This window comes from Teleopsis dalmanni, chromosome X (assembly GCF_002237135.1).
Source record: "Teleopsis dalmanni isolate 2A chromosome X, ASM223713v2, whole genome shotgun sequence".
Taxonomy (NCBI): Eukaryota; Metazoa; Arthropoda; class Insecta; order Diptera; family Diopsidae; genus Teleopsis; species Teleopsis dalmanni.
In genome coordinates, this window is record NC_051848.1 from 63,573,649 (window position 1) to 63,594,421 (window position 20,773).

Sequence of the window (20,773 nt, forward strand, 5' to 3'; positions counted from 1 at the left end):
TGGCTTTCTCTCCCAACTTCTTTCTTTAATAACCAAATTTTTTTTTGTTGGGTTTTGTTTTCATTTTTCCTCAAGATCGTCTCTTGCGGTTTGTTAGTCTCCATGGTAAACTACTGCTATTGAGTTAAGAGACTGCAAGAGGCACTGACACATTGAATGGCATGAAGAAGAAACGAATTACGTTGGGAGTAATTTGTAGTGAGCAGATGAGGAACAGTAATACGAAGATTAAGCTATGAGCGTGCTGTAAGATATGTAAATTACTTTCGACCGACAGAATATTAACTAAGTTCAGTGTAACGTTACTGCTGCCCAAACTGTGGTAAAATGCTACAATTCAACTCTTCGTAATAGTTTCAATCGGTTGCTTAGGCGGTAGTGGCTTTAAGTACCGGTAGTATGTAGAATACGTACAGTAATCACAACGGCGGCTCTAACGTTAGTAGTTTTGTTATGCTTAATATATCGTGAAGTTCATTGATAAATTGATCACTTCTACGACTGACTTCTGATTGATTGTACAACTCACAGCGGTTATTGAAAAATTGTTGAATGAAAGCTTTTGTTTCAGTAAATGTGAACAATTTGTCCACACAATTGCGGAAGATTTGCATAAACAGTCGCAACTTTTCACTTGCAGAACACAGATTAAAAAAAATTTCCTTCACGGTTTAAACAAAAATATGGAGAAATTTAATATTTACATTTTGTTCATAATTGTGGGTGTTTTATTACTTGACATTTGCACGTTATCTTCAGGCAGAGCAACAACCAGTGATCTAACCAGAACTGTCAATTCTATGACTGAACAGAAGAGACGAGAAAGTAATGACAAAAGTACGCTAACACCTGCAACCACAGTAAGAACACCTGAAGAAAATGAAGAAGACCGTCAAATATTTCTGGGCGCAAGTGGTAAAGAGACGAGTACACCAAATTTTGTGCGTTTAGTTGTGATGCGTTTAATATATGGCATAGCCTCAACTATGGGTCTTGAGGATCGATTGGAAGGAGTTTTTAATGGTGTGTTTGTTCCTCCAAATGCTGATGATGATTTATTTGGTTTTGGTGGGGGATCTGACGATGACGGTATAGCTGCTATATTTGAGGACACTATTTAATTTCCAAAGTATACGAAGTGTAAAAAATTTCGGTAAAAGATCAAAAAAAATTTGTTATAAATTATTAACAAAAATATTCCAAAAAAAAAAAAACAAAACATAAACAAATTAGCAAATAAAAGTGAAAGAGAAATGTGTGTATTAAGAAATGTGCAAAATATTATAATATTTATTTATTTAATTATTTATTCATTAATTACTATTAAGCAACCTAATTTCATTTTTAGTTTAAAATAAAAATAAAATAAATTTGTAAAAAAAATACGACGAAAAGTTTAGTTATTTACAATTTTAGTGTGTTTTGTGGATTTCAGTTTTTTTATTCAACTTTGAAGAAATTTTTATTTTTTTTTAAATATTATACACTTTTGTGAATAATGAAAGTAAAAACGGATGTCACGTTCTTGACCCAAAAAAAAAATTGAAATAATGTGGCGAGGAAAAACGTTGGTGCTAATTTTAATTAAAAAATGCAAGACTTTAAATTATTTAAAAAGTATTAGATTGTTTAAATCTTCTAAGATCAGTTTAATTGAATTATTTCTGCCTATCCGCAAGAAGTAATATATGGTAGCTTCAGTATATCAGAGAATGTTAATTTCATAAAAGTTAGAGAAGTTTTATTATTACTGAGATATGATTAGTGGAAAGTAGATGACTACTAGTTTTGAAGACCTAGAAGTAATGACATGAAACGCTACCTCCTTGTAATTAAAATGAAACTGTCTACTTTTAACAAAAAAATTTTTAACTTTGACTTCCTTATTGTTTACAATAATAATAAGTTACAATTATTATGACCACCTAACATTTAAGACTACAACTCTGATAAATTTAATATGACCACAAGTGAAAGTTCAACCTTCGATTGGAAATATGTTCTAATAATGTATTTACTCTTCCGATTGCTGGATAGGATTTATTTGGTTTATTTGGGACTCTGACAATCACAGCATCAGTACAATATTTAACAATACTACTTACTATACAAAGCCTGTACTGCCTGTAATTTACACAGCTAATTACATATAAAAAATTAAGGAATTTCCATTAAAAATTAATCCTTTGTGTAACCCAGGAAAATAAAAGCGGTATTAAAAAAACACAAGATCTTAACAGGCAATATATGTCACCAACTTCATATATTGCTATTAGATTAAACATTCATTTGTTCTGCGGAGTTAAAATATGAAGGGTCTTGAGGCTTGTTATAACTACCTGGTAAAACCGTACATCTACCAGATTAATATTATTAGTTTAAAGTCAAAAAATTGGCTATAGTGCTTAGTATTTAAGATTTATAACTTTGTCCTTTCCAAAAACAAATGGATCTATTTCCGCCTTGAGAGAAACTTTTTTTTTTTTGACAGTAGATGGAAGCATCAAAAGCCACCGTGTGAAACTTGAACCCACTAAACCACCTCTTAGGAATGAATGGAGAAGATTTCCACAGCATTGTGAAAACCTCATTCCAGTAATCAGGGGAGAGAGGAGAAAAAATAGACTTAGTACCTAGCGAGCTAGATTTATCTAAGCCAGAAAGCAAGAGCGTACATTAGGGAAATTAAGTTATGAAGAAGAGGTTGGGGCTAGAACAGATGACCGGGGGCGAGGTTAGCGGTAAACTTTGTGACTGGGGTCACGAAAGTCGCGGTTATATAGGGGAATGGAGTGGAGGTTACGGTCCCACTCATTGAGGTAGTGGGACAGGTGTTGGGGAGGTTTAAAGCGCAAGGCTAGAACAAAATCTTCAGGAAGGATTATAAGAATAGAGACGTCAGGGGGGAGGTCGTGATGCCGGGTGAGATACCTACGAGCGTGTATCAAAAGGTACTCGTCAATGCAAGTGATCTTGGCATTGTCGTAAAGGACAGAGATGGAGAAGTGCTTGCCATTAGGCTTGCCCTTATAGTTGGTGCAATCCCGAAGAAGTTTCCGCTCAAACAGGCGAATTCTTTTCATTTTTCCATTTGAGCGAAATTATCGATCCATTCTGTAAATTTCTATGTATGCAATAGTCTTTCGAGTGGATGTCTATTAATTACCGCAGCAATTTGTACTTATGCAGGTTCATGAATATATTTTTACAGTGCGATACAAAATTAGATCCTCACGTAAACAAATGATTTTGTTAATCACTTCTCTATATCGTGAAATATGCTACCAGTTTATTATCTAAATATCTTTTATGATAAAATAAAATATTTTATTTAACAAATTTTTATTAAAAATATATACAATATTAAAGCATCGTATCTCTTACATGTTTAAAAAAAACATCCTACTTTAATCGTTTAGATTTTATTTATTTTTAATAAAAATTTTTCGGAATGTGGAACATCAGGTGTAATGATGTTCCTTTCTATATATTTACTTCTCTCCCAACCATTGTCGAATTTATAAGGTTCATCTGTCAAGCTTTCCTAAGTTGTATGACTTTTGGAGTTTCTTTGTCTTTTCGTCTCTGACTGTACACAATCAAATTCATTATATAACATTTTTAAGTGACTGATCATACTCTTCTAAAAGTTTTGCCTCATCTTAAACTATTATATATCCGAATTTTACATTACATTCAAATCACTTCATGTACTTATTATTTAAAATCATGCCTAAGTGTTTAGGACTTCACGCAATGTTTTCAATGTCTCTGAAAAATCAAAAGACCAGTAGTAGTCTATCTATTTCATCTGAACAATCTGAAAATCTAATAATATCTATGAATATTTTACAGAGATAATATATATTAATGTTTCTATAAAATTTTTAATAAGTTGGTTTCGGCAGAAATTTTTTAAGAGGTGTCTTGATATTCAATGATTTTCTTATTCACACATTAATGACAAGATTTCATAAATCAAGCTAATGGATCTGCAAACGGGTCTATTAAAAAATAAAAGATCCGTTAAAGTGGATTAAAAGTGGCATTAAAATCAATCAATCTCCAGAAAAACATTTGGACTCAGCTTAGCAAGGCTATAGAAACTTATTGAAGAAAATTGTGATCAATATTTAATACTTTCATATGTCCCTATCAAAAAGGATATATGAACTTAGGTCTTTATTAATATTTAACTTATAATATTTTATAATCTCTAAACAAAAGTCCAAATATCGTATCTAATAGATCAACACAACTATTAGCTAAAAACTAAAGCGAAAATTTTAATTTCTTTTTTCCGACGTGTCAAAGTACCCGTATTTGTGACTGTCTACGTTTTTATTTTATTTTTTTATTATTTCTATATTTGATATTTGTATAATACAAAAGATATAATTATTGATGAAATTGTATTTGAATATCAAATTACTTCATTTCTTCAGCCTTTTTTTATAATAAGAAATTTTTTTAACTCTTAACTTGAGTCAACAAAAATTTCGCAGAGGTGTTAAATTTAATGTTTACTAATCCATTTATTATTTAAATTGAAAAAATTGGCAAAAGCTAAAAATATTTACAACAGAAAAACAAAAAATAGATAGGTCTTCTTAACTTCAGTCAAAATTTTATGGGTACGGCCCATTAAATAATAATAAAAAAGCGAATAAATTTTTAATATTAAAAATTTAATATGCTTAAATAAAACAAAACGCATTTCACTTCAAGATTAAGGTTAATTGTAAGACATTTCTGAAGAATCTTATCAACAATGTATCAAAGAAATATAGAGATGCGTTGGAACAAAGGCTGCCATAGATTCATGAGGTATTGTAATAATTTCATATTTTTATTTCAGACAAAATAATATAATAATTACCTGATTTAACAGCATCGGTTTCAATGCTAATCTTTAATAGCATCAATGGTCTTAGCTATTACTTTAAAAATTTGAATTAAAAATTAAAATTGTTTCGAATCCTTCCTTATAAAGCTGTGTAAATCCTTATACTTATATGGCTTCAACCTAACTCATCAGTCAATGTCAAATATCATGCGCCTAACAACCTGATATTCCATCATTTCAAATCGTGTGATTATTGCTTTTGAGGATGACACACTCCGACCATTTCACATTCTCTCACCAAGTATAGGGATGCGACCAGAGATATGTTAATTTTTTAATTAGAACAATATTGTTATATATTATTTAAATGATACAAATGATACAAATCCTCATCTTGATAGAAAACCGTTTCACATCCAGTATATCAACATTAAAAAAAAATCAACTTCACTGGCTTATCAAAAAGAACTCTAAGAGCAGTTTAAAAAATAATGCAATGATTCCATTATAAATCCTGTCTGATCTTTTGGTAGAGAATTATCAAAGTCAGTGTATTCCTCCAGCATCGTGCAAATACATAAAGTGTAAAATAACTTATACAGAGAAAATAATAAATGCCATATATATTTAAAATAAATTAGATAATGAAGTATTGGTAATATGTATAGATTATTTATGGATTATTTTAATTCACACCTACGATTCTGATTAATTGTGACAAATTTTCTTTAAAAACTTTTTTAAATAAATACTATTCCTTTTTTTTTTTGGATTTGAGAACTGTCAAAATATGTAGCAAAGTTAAGTTCCAAATTCATTGCGATTTGTACTTTTGTGGATTTTAATGGTACAAATTGTATTGATTGTTATCCATAAAGACAAATAAACTGTGGAAATGGCGCAGACGCAGTCAAGAGCCTTATATCTTCTAAAAGTGCACATAAATTTGTTTATAAATAAAAAAAAATGTACACAAGAAAGTTTCAGTTTATTTATACTAATAGATACATTTGCGTATTTTTAATGTCCCAATGACACTACAGAAGTCACATGGACTTCTTAGTCAATTATAGCATTTGTCGTGTATATGCAAATATGAAGGAGCATTGCGCTCAGCATTTTTATTGCTACACTCAATGGAAGATTTGAATAAGCAAAATAAACAAAGGGTGGTGGCTCTAGTAGTTATTCTGAACACTCTATGTAATATAACTTTATAAATAATTTGAAGAAAATTTAAAACCCTTTATAATTTTTATTAATTTATAAAAAATTTGTAAGAAAAAAATTCAGTTTGGCCGGAACGAAACTTAAATACACCTTAGAGTTATTGATAATTAAATTATTAATAAAATTTTTCATTTTAAATTGCAGGATATGAATCTTTAATCCAAGAAACAAAAACAAAGTTGCGATTCTTCTGACCTATTTTCCAACATTACCAAGACACACGATACTAAACAAAACTATACTTAAAAAAAATCATTTCGGCCAAATAGTTGAAGGTAATATGTATGCCGTTAGTCATTTAAACAATCTATAATATAATGTCGGAAATATTTTTTATTATATTATTTCGGATATCATAGTGGTTCAAAATTAATTGTTCATAGAAGTCACCAAATCCTCTTCAATTAGCTAAGAAAGCCATTTTGAATCCACAAATCCTCGGAATAATGGGTAGTAAAGAGAAGATCAAGCTAGAAACCAGCCAGAGACATTTATAAAGGCTAGAATCTGGCCAATGCTAATGCTAGAGATATCACCGTATGTGTTGAAGAAGAGGGCCCTCAGAAATTTAAACATAGTTCTGGCATGTTTTGGAATATTGACGTGATATAAAAAATCTTACTACAAATTAAAATTAGGCAATTCTTTTTTTGAACTTATGTATCATATCAATTATTCTATATTAGGCAGCAATTTCAATCGTATACATAATATGCACAATTGAGGTAAATATATTTAAGAGAATAAATTAAGACATATTCAAAAAGTTGGGTCTCATTTTTAAAGTAACTTAAAGAAATTTTTAGATAAATATTTCTATTAATTATAAAAAAAAATTTGAATCAAATCGATTAGTTAGGTTATAAAAAATAGTTTCAGTGTCTCGTAACAATGCTTAAAATCTGTTTACACTTAGCCACTTAGTACATGACCAAATGTTCCAATTGGTTTTAAACACTAAGTCTCTCCATTATACGATAACACAATGGAACAATAAGCCTTAATGGATCCCCTATGGATCGTCGGTATAACCAAATCTAACCTAGTTACTGTATCAGTTATAATATGTGCACCATATATTGATAAACTTATTTCGGTTAGAACAGATATAAGTATTTTGACAAAACTGAAACGATTTTTTTTATGAACCCAACCAATCACATATTTTGTAGCAGAATGTTAAAATTTTTTCATATAATATAAATTTTTTATAATATTTATTTTTTACAGAAAATAAAGTAAAATACTATTAGTATTTATTTTTACAAATAGTTGTGATTTGCTATAACAAAATTTTATTTTAATTAAATGAGTTCTTTAGCTTACCAGACAGGATTTACAAACACTCATTATCAACAGTTTTTGTATATATGCATTAGTTTTATCTATATGTCTCCGTATATGTCTTCAAATGTCAATCTGAACCTATCAAATTTGAAGCCGAAGAAAACGTGTTGAAGACGTGAAGCTGAAAAAAATTAAAATTATTGTCTGAGTTATAGCAATTACTACAATTTAAAACCCCCAAAAATTATTCTTCTTTCTGAAGAAGGGTGAAAAAAAAGACTACCATCGTATAAACACTTTATTAAATAATATAACATCGTTTTAGAAAAAGCAAATTCGTCTAAAAAATAACAAACATAACTTAAGTGAAACTACTTTGATTAGTTAATTAATATATAAGTCATGATGATTGAAATGAAGTGCCATCTTATTGATTTATATTTAATAAACAAATAACTTGCCATCATTTTAGAAGTGTACATTAGATGGTCTCTGAAATTAAGTTGAGCAAGAGGTTTGGTTCTAAGTAAATAATTACGAGCATACGTTTACCTATAAATGCTACTATAATCAGTAATGAATCAATAGGGAAGCAATAAACGATAATTTAAAATATTCAGTCTTCTATTGACATAACCAATCTAAAGAAATATTTGTTCTTCCAAAAGTGTTACATGTGCTTAATTCGACAATTTGCAGCAATGTTATAAATATTATTTTTTTTTAATTAATTGGATGCATTAATTTAATAAAAATTTAATGTTTAAAAACAATCATAGAACATTAGCTTACATATAACATATTCTCAGAGTTTTAATAAACCCTTCCCATGTGAGTTGGTAACACAATTGTAATAATATATACAAATGTTTGTAGTCTCTCTCAAAACAAGAAGATTGTTTAACTGCTGTAGATCACCTTACGAATTATTACGATTTGAATATATGTATGTATCCATATCATCAAGATTTCATAACAATGAGTAATAAGCGTAAAGTCACATTTATTTGTCATAATATCCTAAAGATTTTCCAACAATTAATGAGAATCTTCAAATCACATTTGTAATTAAAAGTATATTATCACCCAGCAGTTATGAAGAAAAGACCCTCTGAAATATAATATCTGTAAGTTGTTGTTCGGTATTACAACAAACAAATCCCAATCTCTTAATACAATATTATTAATAATTTAGAACATTGTTTAGAATAGATTCTTTTACCTACTAAACGAGATAAACGTAAGTGGATATTTTGTACTAAAATCAAATAGTTATATAGTTATATTCAATGATTTGCAAACATCCTTTTCGTCTAGGTAAACTTCCTTTTCATTAAATTTAAAATGAAAATATTTTAAATTAAAATTTTTATAGTACATATTACACATTATGTGAAAAGAATATCTAGTCGTATTTTTCGCCTTTAAAGTAGGTTCTACCGTGAGCAATAAAACCATGTCAGCAATTGGCTGAAATCTGGATTTTTTGTGGGTTTATTAATGTATACGCTTAAATTCCTTTAGAGATTTTAGCCCAATGCTCTAATCATTTTTCGTTATCCTATTGAAATATAGTCTGATATTCCTTCAGCGAATTTCACTCAAATCCTTCATATCCTTTTCGTAGGTTTATTACAGCATGATTTTCAATTTCTTTAGCAAATTTTCTTTTATAACCGAAATTGACTTGAATCGTTTTTTTTGGAAATTATGGTTTTATCTTCAGAAACAAATATGTAAATGTGATTTTATCTACACTCGGGTGTTGTGTGATCCTAAAATATTCTATGAAAGAAAGTTCTTCAAATTCTCTCCTTACTCTAAATACATTTTACACATTATGTAAACATTAATTATTCATATATTAAATCTTACTACTTTAATCGCATCTAATGAACTGATCAAGGGTTCTCACACTATGTAGCGGAGAAATGAAAATGTGACCAAAGACACATAAATAAACGCAAACCAATTAAAAACAATTAATATTGTTTAAATTTGTGTATTTATTTTTTGTGTGCCACATATCACTCAAAACACTTAAGTATTTATTTCAGCTAAATTGCAGAAAAATGTCAATATAAACATTTTAACCGCCAAATAGACAGGCTACGACAGAGGAGGAAGGTGACTAATATCGTAGGCCGAACAGAGAAAGATCGTCGAATTCATTGGAACTAACTTTACGCGTATTAGTGAGAAGGCAGCGAAATTGTATAAATTCCATATATGAAATCGAAAGAGTTTCGACTTCATTTAACCCGCATAGAATTTTAGTAAGAGTAAATTTTTCAGATTTATGTTCAGTATATCGAACCCCTTAAAGTTAACCGATATATTTATAATTAAATAGAATAATCATTCAAAATATTGAACAATTAAGAAATTAAATCAAATTCTTAAATAATTATAATCAGAGTTTACTTGGAAGGAATGCTGTTCTCAAGAATCATTGACATGTTCTTTAAAATAAAAAAATATATTAATTTTAACCTTAATGTACATATCTGAGATACGCTAAGCATAGCGAACCTCTAACGGAGCATTTCGCAGAAACTGAAACTGAAATCATGGAGATAAAATAACAATTAATTGAACATACATATCAAGAGCAAAGTTTATATATCAGCACATAAGCAATCAAATAAAACCCGCAGAGTAATCGTCGTCTAAGAGCCACAATAGAATAGAATAAGCATTCGAAAATGAACTTGCAATCGCAAACTATGTATATCTGGAACTATATCATACATAAAGTTTTGAATATAACAAGATTCAAATTTATTGTGAAAGTCCCATCCTCAACGCAAAACTAATAAAATATAGTGGAAGTATGTTATAGTAAAAGAAGGAGGTACAAGTAGTACGAGTAGTTCTAACTAATAAACATCTAAAATCTGACAGGAATAAGATTATCAACTTTAGGATGATTTTAAAATTTATTCAATTAGAATAATCTGACTAAACGCATCGTATATATCAAAACTACATTACACAAGGTTTAATTCAAGTCCTACTAAGATGTCATCCAAAGATAAAAGTTTTAAAAATCTTTACAAAATGCTTGGTAATTTGTCTCAGGATTAGAGCTTCAAATACTATTAAAATCTCAAAAATGTTTACCATAAAATCTACACAGTGGTTTAACTCTATTAGTAGTAGTAGTAATAGTAGTAGTAGTAATGGTAGAGACGAATTGTTGTAAGCGTGACTAAGAATCACCTGTATTAACCAAAGCTAACCTGAGCTAATTTTAACCATAATTCTATAAAATATTTGTATTTTTTATTAATAATGTAAATATATGTAAATATATATATAGCTAACCTTGAAGGTATGACAAAAAAAGTTAGAGATAGAACACCGAGTGTATTCAAGAATAAGATCTATTTGCATTTTATTAATTTATATATAATTAAAACTGGGTTGAAATATACAGGCAAAAACTTAACTTAATATAATTATATTATATCATTTTTTAATATGTTAATTATTATATTTTTTTCAGCTGTTAATTATCTTAATTTAAATAATTTTTAAACCAGAAAAAGTTTATTTAATTAAGTAAAACTCTCTATACAAAACTAAAAATTATGAATAAACATTTATTATAATTATAAAAAGGAGTATATATACATGAGTTTTTATGTGGATGAACGAAAAGTGGAATTTATAAATGTAATATGATATATATTGTATTATAATTTTCCGAATATGTTCATTTTCAGCTGTTAATTATCTTAATTTCAAACGTTTTCAAACCGGAATAAGTTCATTTGCTTTAATGAAACTGTTCACATTAACAATATTTAAATGAAAAAAGTGAAACTTTATAATTTACGAAAGACAATGAACTTCCGCTTTTGATATTGTAGTAGATAAAACAGTCGGTGTTTGCCGTTTCATAATTTTCAAAATATTCTGAGAAAAGAATTAAAAGATAAAAATAAACAAAAAATTTCATTTGAAGTTCATTTTGTTCATTCGGTGGATACTATTTTCTTCTTTGGCTTTTTATTTAAGTGTGTGAATGGATTGCGTTACGTGAACGTGAACGGCTTTTATACGCAAAAGAAATACTGCATAAAAAATCTAAAAAAATATATCTCGAAACAAAAACTCGTAATAGTTTGTATTTTACTAATAATTGGCAGAAATGTTCATAAAAATTGTTTATTAACTAAAAGTTATTAATGAAAAGTTATTTGCGGCTTCCAATTTAATAATACAAAGTAATATTCATTTTATTGCAACGTACCAAGTAGAAGACCATGAATGCCATGGGCTTATCAACAGATCCAGCATTACTGGATGTTGAACTACCACATACACTAATTGAATCACCCTCGGTATCCACTTTTATGCCAGAAGAGGAGGCTTCCATTTGCCCGCTGCTCTCAACAACTAATGGAACCTCAACTCCATTGACATTTTCACATCCACTCACACCATGTGCCGATAACGATAGCAATACATCGGCTAATCTATGCAATGAAGATGCCAAAGTTGATGAGACCAGTTCCTCATCTGGCAGCAGCTCTGGCATAGGCATGCACGTTCCAGACACAAGCGCAACTCTATTTAGTAAACATGCCTACCAACATCTACAGCACAACAATGGCATTACTGTTCAGGTAACTATTAAGATGATGGAATTCATTATAAATATCTAGCACTGGAATACTAAAAAGCTAAAGTGCGTAAATTTTAAGTAAATAATGTTCAATTTTTGTTTCAAATTATAAATCAAAACAATTTTTTCAAGTAATTTATTTATTGAATTTCAACAAGTTAATATGATAATTGATGCTGCCTGAAAGTATCTGCGAATAATTGTAAACAATTTAGTACTAACAATAAGTCCTAACTGTGAAGTGAATCGTGCGGAATATTACAACGTTTATACAGTTTATATAGCACTAAATTATAATGGTAGGCATTGTTCAACAATTTTTCCAAATCGAAGAAGTTTATTCAAATTTGACGGAATGATGAATTATCATTAATTCTCAATTAATAATATATTAAATTTGATAATGAAAATAAATTGTGATATATACAATTCTCAAAATCACTCGTTTATAAATAAAATAAATTCTCAAGTCTTATTGATATTGTAACAAAATATCTGAACAAAAAAAGTCAGTCTGTGAACTAAACGCAGATCACAATGAGTTTTCTACTTTCATTTTGTAGGAGTGAAACTTGTATGAACAGTAGTCATTCAAAAGTATCGGGAAATATTAATATTCTAATTTATATATTGAAATATTGGGTTTTTTGAAACCAAATTTTCACGTGAAAAACACGATATCGTGATCCTGATTTGGTAGTACGCATATTTAATATAAGGCTTGCCATTTTATAAAACGATTAGTTTCATAACATCACATACATATATAAATAATTGTAAAAACTTACTATAAAAATGTTGTTAATCTTCTATACTGTATATTCTTCAGAGTTAAGACTCATGTTTCGCTTGGTGTAACTATCAACTAACAGGATTAAAAAAAATCCATCAATAACTGTTGAAAGATAATTGCATCGAGGGATTCACTGTACCTTTTAACATTCTGCCTGGAGATGTTACACAAACTGTGAATTCTGATCACTACAGCCATATGAAATTAAGCCACAGGATATGTTATTTGTGTGGATATGTGTGGAAGATACGTAGTTTCACCAAGACGGCGTCCAAAGCTATATAGCAAATCATATTTTTCTTTTTTGTAAAACGAAAATTTTATGGAAATGTTATTTTGCGTTGATTTGAATTAACCACAAATATAATATGATTTAACACCACTATATATTTTTGTGGGTTGGACTACGTAAAGGAACGTATTTATATGGACAAACATTCAGTTTTTGATGCATTGAAAATAAAAATCCATGAATATATATATATGTTATATATATATATATATGTATCCACATATAACACTGACGCTACAAGAAACCGTTGTAAAATCAGAATCTCTTTTATCTCTTTCATTTTAACTCGTGCTCCAGAGGCAGCCTATTTCAATATACCACACCTATTCAGCAACATGACTTTGTCTCTGATGTCCATATATAGTAGTTATATATTATGTAGTATTGCTCTGAACCTAAGTTATATTATTAAAACAACACACCTTTTTATTAATTTCAGTCAAAAACATAAATTTTTGCTATAAACTCTGTACCGCTTAAATTGTGATTGTAAAAAACAACTTCTTTTAATGCATCAATTCCCGTGAAATATTTTTTTAATTCATTATATACAAACCAATCCACTTCAAACATTACAAAGCTATTCAATTATCTACAAATTCACCGAATCATTTTCACTTTCTTACATTTTTCCATACTTACAAAGTTCAGTTCACACAAATACTCATAGTTACGTTGTCAATAAATAGCGATTTACAGAATATCAGACCTCAATAATTCATCTTCAACGAATTATTTGAAATTTTTAACCTAAGTAAACTAGTAGTACACAACACAACATCCCTTTTATTGCAAATTTGTTTGTTATTTTTTGTACATAGCTTTTGCATGCGCTTTTTAATTTTTCATGTCCTTACACTCAACTTCGCTATTGTTTTGAGTAAAAAAAAAACTCCAAGATATTAGCGACTTCAGTGTGAATATATTCAATCTTACAATAAAAATAAAATGAGAAAAAAATGTGTTTTATAGAATAAATTCTTCAAATAAAAATATATTATTTTAATACTTTCGTTGCCTTTTCTTTAGACAAATCGGATAATTTCATAAATCAAGTAAGCATGACGATTATATGCCACTCAAAATGAGCGGTTCAACTAATCATTAGAATTCTATCATTAATGACAATGAGCCCCAGTACAAAGTCGAATATAAGTTGAGAAAAAACTTCTTCTCACAAAACCCAGAATTGACGAAATGTTTACATATGTAAAGTCTAGTTACCAATAAAGAACTTAAAACAGTGATAACAAGATTATGTTTTAAAAAATAGTACATATGTGTATATTATGTTATCTAGAATTGATATGTAGTCTCAATAGTAATAATATAATCTTATAAAATCCACTTAAAAAGTAAAAGTACTACAAACTCGTACACAGTAGTGTTAATAGAATAGATCAATATGATACTCAAAGTAATTATCTAAAAAGAGTCAAAAATATTAAAAGTTTCATATTTTCCAAACCTTTAATGCCGTTCATACGGACTGAATAAGTAATAATTTTTTAAATAACATATATAAATCTTCATTGTTCCGCACCCAAATTGTCTAAAATTGTAGTAAAAAATCAATCGTTTGTTTTTTAATATCGATCATTAAAGCTCATGTCTTGAATTATCAGATTGCATGATTGCTTCAAATTTGAACACGATTAAGCGATTCTATATTTAGTAATAACACATTATATATGTTTTTAAAACAGTTCCTGTGTTTTTAACGTTATATGAAGAATTAACATATTTCAATAAGAACTTATAATTCAATAAAAACAATAAATAAAAATCATTTTAACATAATAGCCTGCGAAAAAATATTAAAATGTCACATTTCGGAAATTTTTTTTCTATTTAATAATAATAGTACATTAATACATAATGTTTTATTTATATAATGTTAAGAATATAATACATAATACATAATAATACATCAACACAAATACTTCTGGAGATGTTACTGCTTAATCCTAATGTGTTCCATGCAAGATCTAGTGTCTAACTACAAAGCCAATACCGAATTCCCAACTAAAAACTTAGGATGCTCTCCGGAGCATATACGGATAATCTTTCAAAGATTCGGGTTCTAACCTGTCGTTTTATCAGATACTTTTCAGAGTAAGTTAAAGGTATCGTATACAAGTATACTTTTAACATAAATTTTTATAATAAGTAATTATAGTTTAAAATTACATTGAGTCTAGTCTATTCTTATGTACCATAGCACTTCATAATCTAATTTGAACTATGCAGCGGTTGTCCTAGATCGAATTTCAGTATTTCAATATACACTTATTATAGCAGTTACAATTTAAATTAAAAGAAAATATTATATATCGTAATTTTTATATAATGATATAAATATAAAATGTCAGTTTTCATGACAGCTGTATCCAAATCTAAAGTTATCGTATTAATTTTTACCATACATTGCATATTAAATAAAATTAATTCATATCATTTAATTTATATGGTGTTCCATTAGACTCTAGACATTATCACAAAAATTTTCCCAAAGAATATTCATGCATTTATATATATATTAAAAATCGACGATCAAACAAAATATTTTCATTATCGACTCCAATATCTACTTCTCTGTATTACTAACATCTCACCAACTTAATATTCCCTTTTTAGACTAGATGTGTGTAGGGTATAAAAATCCGAATAGAATCTTTGAAATATTTTAATGTTTATAAACAAATTATCATCTTTTAATTTGCTTATTGCTTTTTATAAATATAAACATTATACTAAAATCTAAAACAAACATTTAACGCTAATTTTTCAGACAAGAACCTGTATTAAAAAAATTTGAGTTTAATGCTTTAAAAGTTTCAAGCTCGTAATATATTCGTAGAGAATTGTGAAATAATTAAACAGTTAATTATATTAATTTAAAGGCGAAAAAATGCAACAATCTCATATGTGTAACGACACATTTTTAAAACTTAAAATCAGCTAATATCTTTTGAAACCAGAATTTATAATTTCACAGGTATTATATATAATAGAATTGCTTAGAAGTATTTACGCCCAACATAAAAAAAATATTAGCTAAATTTTCAGCTTAAAGCCTGTCACATCACTTTTCACCCTGCCTACATAACAACCCAGTTCCAAAAGCAGGTAAACAATGTAACCTATTGAATCATCTTTTCAGATAGGCGCATAATCTGGTGCAAACATATTCAAGCTAAAAAAGCTCAAGCGAAACTACAGGCTCCCAAACTACATGGCTTATAAGGTATCGGTCACCTTTATTGATACAGCTATTTAATAATGTCAGTGCTCCCAATATTAAAATCACAGTCTGAAATGTTAAAAGCTATTATACCATGGAATATCAGTCTTATCCTAGAATTGCACTGAATATATGAAAAATGCTCTGATTCTTATATGAGTCAAAATACGATAACAACTTGATTATTACAACCTAATCAGAGGAGGTGGAAATTTCCTGAAATGCATCTGATTATATATTTAATACCATTATCCAGGTTGTATCTCGCGTATATTTCCAGTCAAATTGCAGAATAGAATTGAAATTTATTGCAACCCATTTTATTAGACGGAAGCTGATTATAAAAATCAATTATTTTATAGTTAGTATTCCAATCCAATCTTGCAATATATGAACTTTGATAGTGTAAGCATAACTCTAAAAATTTTACTTATGAACTAAAATGCTTTTCAATATCACTTTTCTTTATCGTTACTTTAAACCCAGTCTATTCAGTATATATACACTATTTATAGAGTTTTACGGGTGAAAGCATTTGCTTTAACTCATTGAGAATATTTTAATATAATTTGATTGATTTTTTATAACAATTTAGATGAAGAGCATTACTTCCATTTGATTTGCAAATTTTTGATATTAAATAAATATTAAATTATAAATACTTTATATTAAGTAATTTGATTAATGATAAGTAGAAAAGTCACTTAAAATTCATATAGCTTCCTATATATTTATATTTAATTCATATACAGGCTAGTGTCATAAACACGGTTGCCACTTGAAATTTTTTTCCTGATGCTAAAATTGGTTTAAAAATTTTTTCTGTAAAAAAGGTCCAAAAGTTTTTTGGACCTTTTTGTTTTTCGTTCTGTATTTTTCATAGTGTTGTAAATGAACAAAATATAAAATAGTGAAAAGTTGCATTTATAAAAAAATTAATTGGAAATATCCACAATAAAGTTGAGTCCTCAAAAATGTACCATTTTTTGAACATGAGTACCAAACGAAAAAAAAAGTACCAATTTTGATACTAAAGTAAGTACCATAAGTGGCAACCGTGGTCATGAATCTCGCCAACATATTTCGAATTGTATGCACAGCTCCAAGCTATCTATCTGAAACTATATTATGTGATATGTTTAATTACAAAAAAATAATAATAAATTATTATATATATAAATGTTAGTGGGATTGTTATTATTTTTATGGACTTCACATATGTTACCTTTGCTTATCCAACAATACATTTTGAAATTTGATTACGTTTGTCTCATAAAACGTGGACAGTTGTTTGAATGATGCTACATTTGGTATTTACAAAACAATGGAAGAAAGTCGAGTTCGTATATTGAGAAAACCCCATTTTTTTAACGGACAAAACTCATTCCAAACCCAAAATTTGAAAAATGCAATTGTGACTACGATCTGCAAAAACTAACGTATTTTTGTTGTTTTGCTGAGTTTTTATTTGTAACTTACTTAGTTGACCATTACAGACATTTAGCTCATACCACTCATCGTTTCATCTAATTCAATACTTGTCGCCAACGCGTAAGGAATCATAGATCTTCTACGAGGCTGCCTCTTCGTTTTCATTGAAAGGTGTTTTTAAATGATGGGTTCCAAGCCTGAAGCATCAATTAATTTCCATTCATATTTTTAAGGATGTTCAAAAATGTCATAAAGCCGCATCAAGAATAGAAGCTGAAGTAGTAATTGATAGTAGTAATTTTCCAATATCATTATATTAGCATTTTCTTATCAATACCCTTTATATAATTATTGAGAGTACTCATTCATAATTACATTACTTTACTTATTACTTTCTATAAATTTTGTATAAATTTCATATATTTTTATAGGATACAAATGGTCATGGTCCAAATGGCAATATTACACTCTCAAAAGACGCTCCATCGTTTGTGTCCTGGAATTGGCCATTAATACGAAAGTGTACATTTTTTGCATTTATGTCCAGTTTACTCGCGATGTGCGCGGTAGTTGTGGCTATGATTATTACACTACCAAAAACATGCAATCCTAAGTAAGATAAAATACATTAAAATAATTATAAAAAATCATTTACCTCATTTATTTACAGAACGGCTTGGTATCGTGGTAGCGTGTTCTATGAAATATTCCCTGCTAGTTTCCAAGATTCCAATAGCGATGGATACGGGGACATACGTGGCATTGAAAATCGTATAGAATATCTAGCTTCGATGGGTGTTGCTGCAGTACGTCTTAATTCCATATTTCCTACTTCTCACTACCCTGATGACTATAAGAACACTACTTCCTTAACAAAGGTTGCACACGTTTTAGGAGACGTTCATGATGTAGCGCAGTTAGCGAAATCGCTACATGAACGCAATATGTCACTTATTTTAGACTTACCAATAAATGTGTTAGTGAAAGATTTGGGAAAGGTTTCAAGTACTACAAGTACTACAGAACAAAGCACTGAAAACAATAATACTAAAATGGGAACAACAACTACAGCTGCTGCCAATACTGTTATACTCAGCGAGAACATGATAACGGAAGCCATACGTAAATGGTTAAATATTGGAATAAATGGGTTCTATATAAAAGGACTAGAATATTTTACTGAAGATACCAATTTGTTACATCATTTAGCTGAATGGAAACGTTTACTTGGTCCCGAATGTGTGCTTATTGTAAGTGAAGCATTCTTGAATAATTTAAGTGATGACACAAAAGCAACTGCACTTCAACACATTGACCTCGTTGATGTACATTTAGAAGTCACGAACGGTACAAAACATATGGATGAGCGTATTAAATCAGTTTTAGAGGGTGCGGTGATACCACATGATAATGGCGCTTGGATTCATTGGTCTATTAGCGGTGAAGATAGAGATCGTATAACAACTGCAGCTGATCGTCACGAATTAATACTAGCTGCAACTCTTATGCAGCTGATGCTGCCTGGCACTCCCAACATTTTCTACGGTGATGAAATCGCTTTAGATGCTGTTTCTGATCCACACAATGAGCATAGTGACACAAAGCATTTACATCATTTACCAACAATGCAGTACCATAATACGACACAGCAATTTACCAGTCGGGAAATCTTGCCATGGTTGCCGAAAAGCGCTTCCTTGAAATTTGAACATTTTGAGATCATATCGCAAATGATCAAGCTACGTGATCGATCTCCATCAATCTATAAAAATGCCATATGCAAACCAGAAACCACCCTGCCAAATACACAAATACGTCGTAGTCATGATGATATATTAGTGGTAGAACGTGTATATCCGCGCAGAAATTCATTCGTATCCGTCTCCAACTTTGGCAAGAAACGTGTTACCATGGACATGACTTCCATGTACTACAGTGGCGTTGTAATGCTTCAGAAATCTCAAAAGGATAAAATTTATTTCAGTGACTTTGAAATTGGACCACTGGAAACCATTGTGGTAAAATTGGATAAATAGAAGTAGTAACTGGACTAGTTCTTTAATCAAAACAAATAAATTTTTTCTTTAATATAGAAACAAAATGTGAAAAGAGTATAACTTTTAAGAATGAACATGAAAATTTAAAAATTGTTAAAGTTGTTAAAATTGTGTATATAAATAATTTATATAAATAATAATTTATCTTTTTCCAAATTATTTTTTTATAAAAGAACACAAACTTTGTAATAGAAGTCTTAGCTCCCATCAAATTGCGCCATATTTTGTTATAAATAATGAAAAAACTTAAAATTTTTTTATTTTCAACTTAATACTTTTAATAAAATATTATATAAACTAAGTAATTTGCCACTATAACCTAAACTGATGAAAACCAAAACAAAAGGAAATTCATTTATTTTTTTATTGTATAAGTAATCTAAGTAAAACTGTATAAATATCAAAGCGAATTTAGAACAAATTAATTTTTTAAGTTCACAAAATATAAAAAATTAAAAATGTAAAGTACTTTTTACTTATATTCATTTTATTATTAATTTTTATTTAAATTTCCGTAAATTACTTCAGCAAAATGTATCTCATACGCACAGTGGGTCACAGCCAATTTAATGCAATATATGTATGTAATTATAATTCATGTTGCTATAACTCCAAAACTGAACACAATATGATAAAACTGGAAACACCAATTTTATAGCCCAATACCTTTAGGTCAATATTGCAACTATACATATTTAACACAATGAAGTAAATAAATCTAAAACGACAGATACTTTTTAATTCTTCAATCCTCTCTTTAATATAAGTGCTCGATTTTTAATCATTTTGATCAATGTTAATATTACCAGCTTTTGTGTGTTTGCTCCAAATATTCATTCTTCTACAACTTTTTGTTGTCTAAATCTAAAGATGTGATCCACCATAACCATAGGTATAGCAAAACTTCTGCAGAACTATGTTTGAGATCATTGTGCTGACAGTAACGGAGTAAGTTCTCTC

General features: G+C 28.9%; 2 protein-coding genes across 3 annotated transcripts; both read left to right on the forward strand.

Annotated features, from left to right (window-relative positions):
• The first annotated feature begins 425 nt into the window (after positions 1-425).
• On the forward strand, positions 426-1,177 carry LOC119662795. Its single transcript, XM_038072552.1, has one exon. The coding sequence runs from the start codon at positions 684-686 to the stop codon at positions 1,119-1,121; it is 438 nt and encodes a 145-aa protein (XP_037928480.1). The 5' UTR covers positions 426-683; the 3' UTR covers positions 1,122-1,177.
• Positions 1,178-11,634: 10,457 nt separating this feature from the next.
• LOC119689094 (neutral and basic amino acid transport protein rBAT-like) lies at positions 11,635-20,192 on the forward strand. Of its 2 annotated transcripts, none has more exons than XM_038103831.1 (3): positions 11,635-11,997; positions 18,188-18,369; positions 18,427-20,192. In XM_038103831.1, the coding sequence occupies exons 1-3, from the start codon at positions 11,635-11,637 to the stop codon at positions 19,790-19,792; spliced, it is 1,911 nt and encodes a 636-aa protein (XP_037959759.1). In that variant the 3' UTR covers positions 19,793-20,192. The 2 variants fall into 2 exon arrangements, with proteins under 2 accessions (XP_037959759.1, XP_037959760.1); XM_038103832.1 differs by lacking the exon at positions 11,635-11,997 and adding an exon at positions 12,245-12,295 and having other exon boundaries at positions 18,427-19,792.
• The last annotated feature ends 581 nt before the right edge of the window (positions 20,193-20,773 follow it).

Coding starts and splice junctions, on each gene's coding strand:
- LOC119662795 (XM_038072552.1), top strand. CDS start 684: ATGGAGAAATTTAATATTTACATTTTGTTCATAATTGTGGGTGTTTTA.
- LOC119689094 (XM_038103831.1), top strand. CDS start 11,635: ATGAATGCCATGGGCTTATCAACAGATCCAGCATTACTGGATGTTGAA. Junction 11,998..18,187: donor ACAATGGCATTACTGTTCAG/GTAACTATTAAG, acceptor ATATTTTTATAG/GATACAAATGGTCATGGTCC. Junction 18,370..18,426: donor CCAAAAACATGCAATCCTAA/GTAAGATAAAAT, acceptor ATTTATTTACAG/AACGGCTTGGTATCGTGGTA.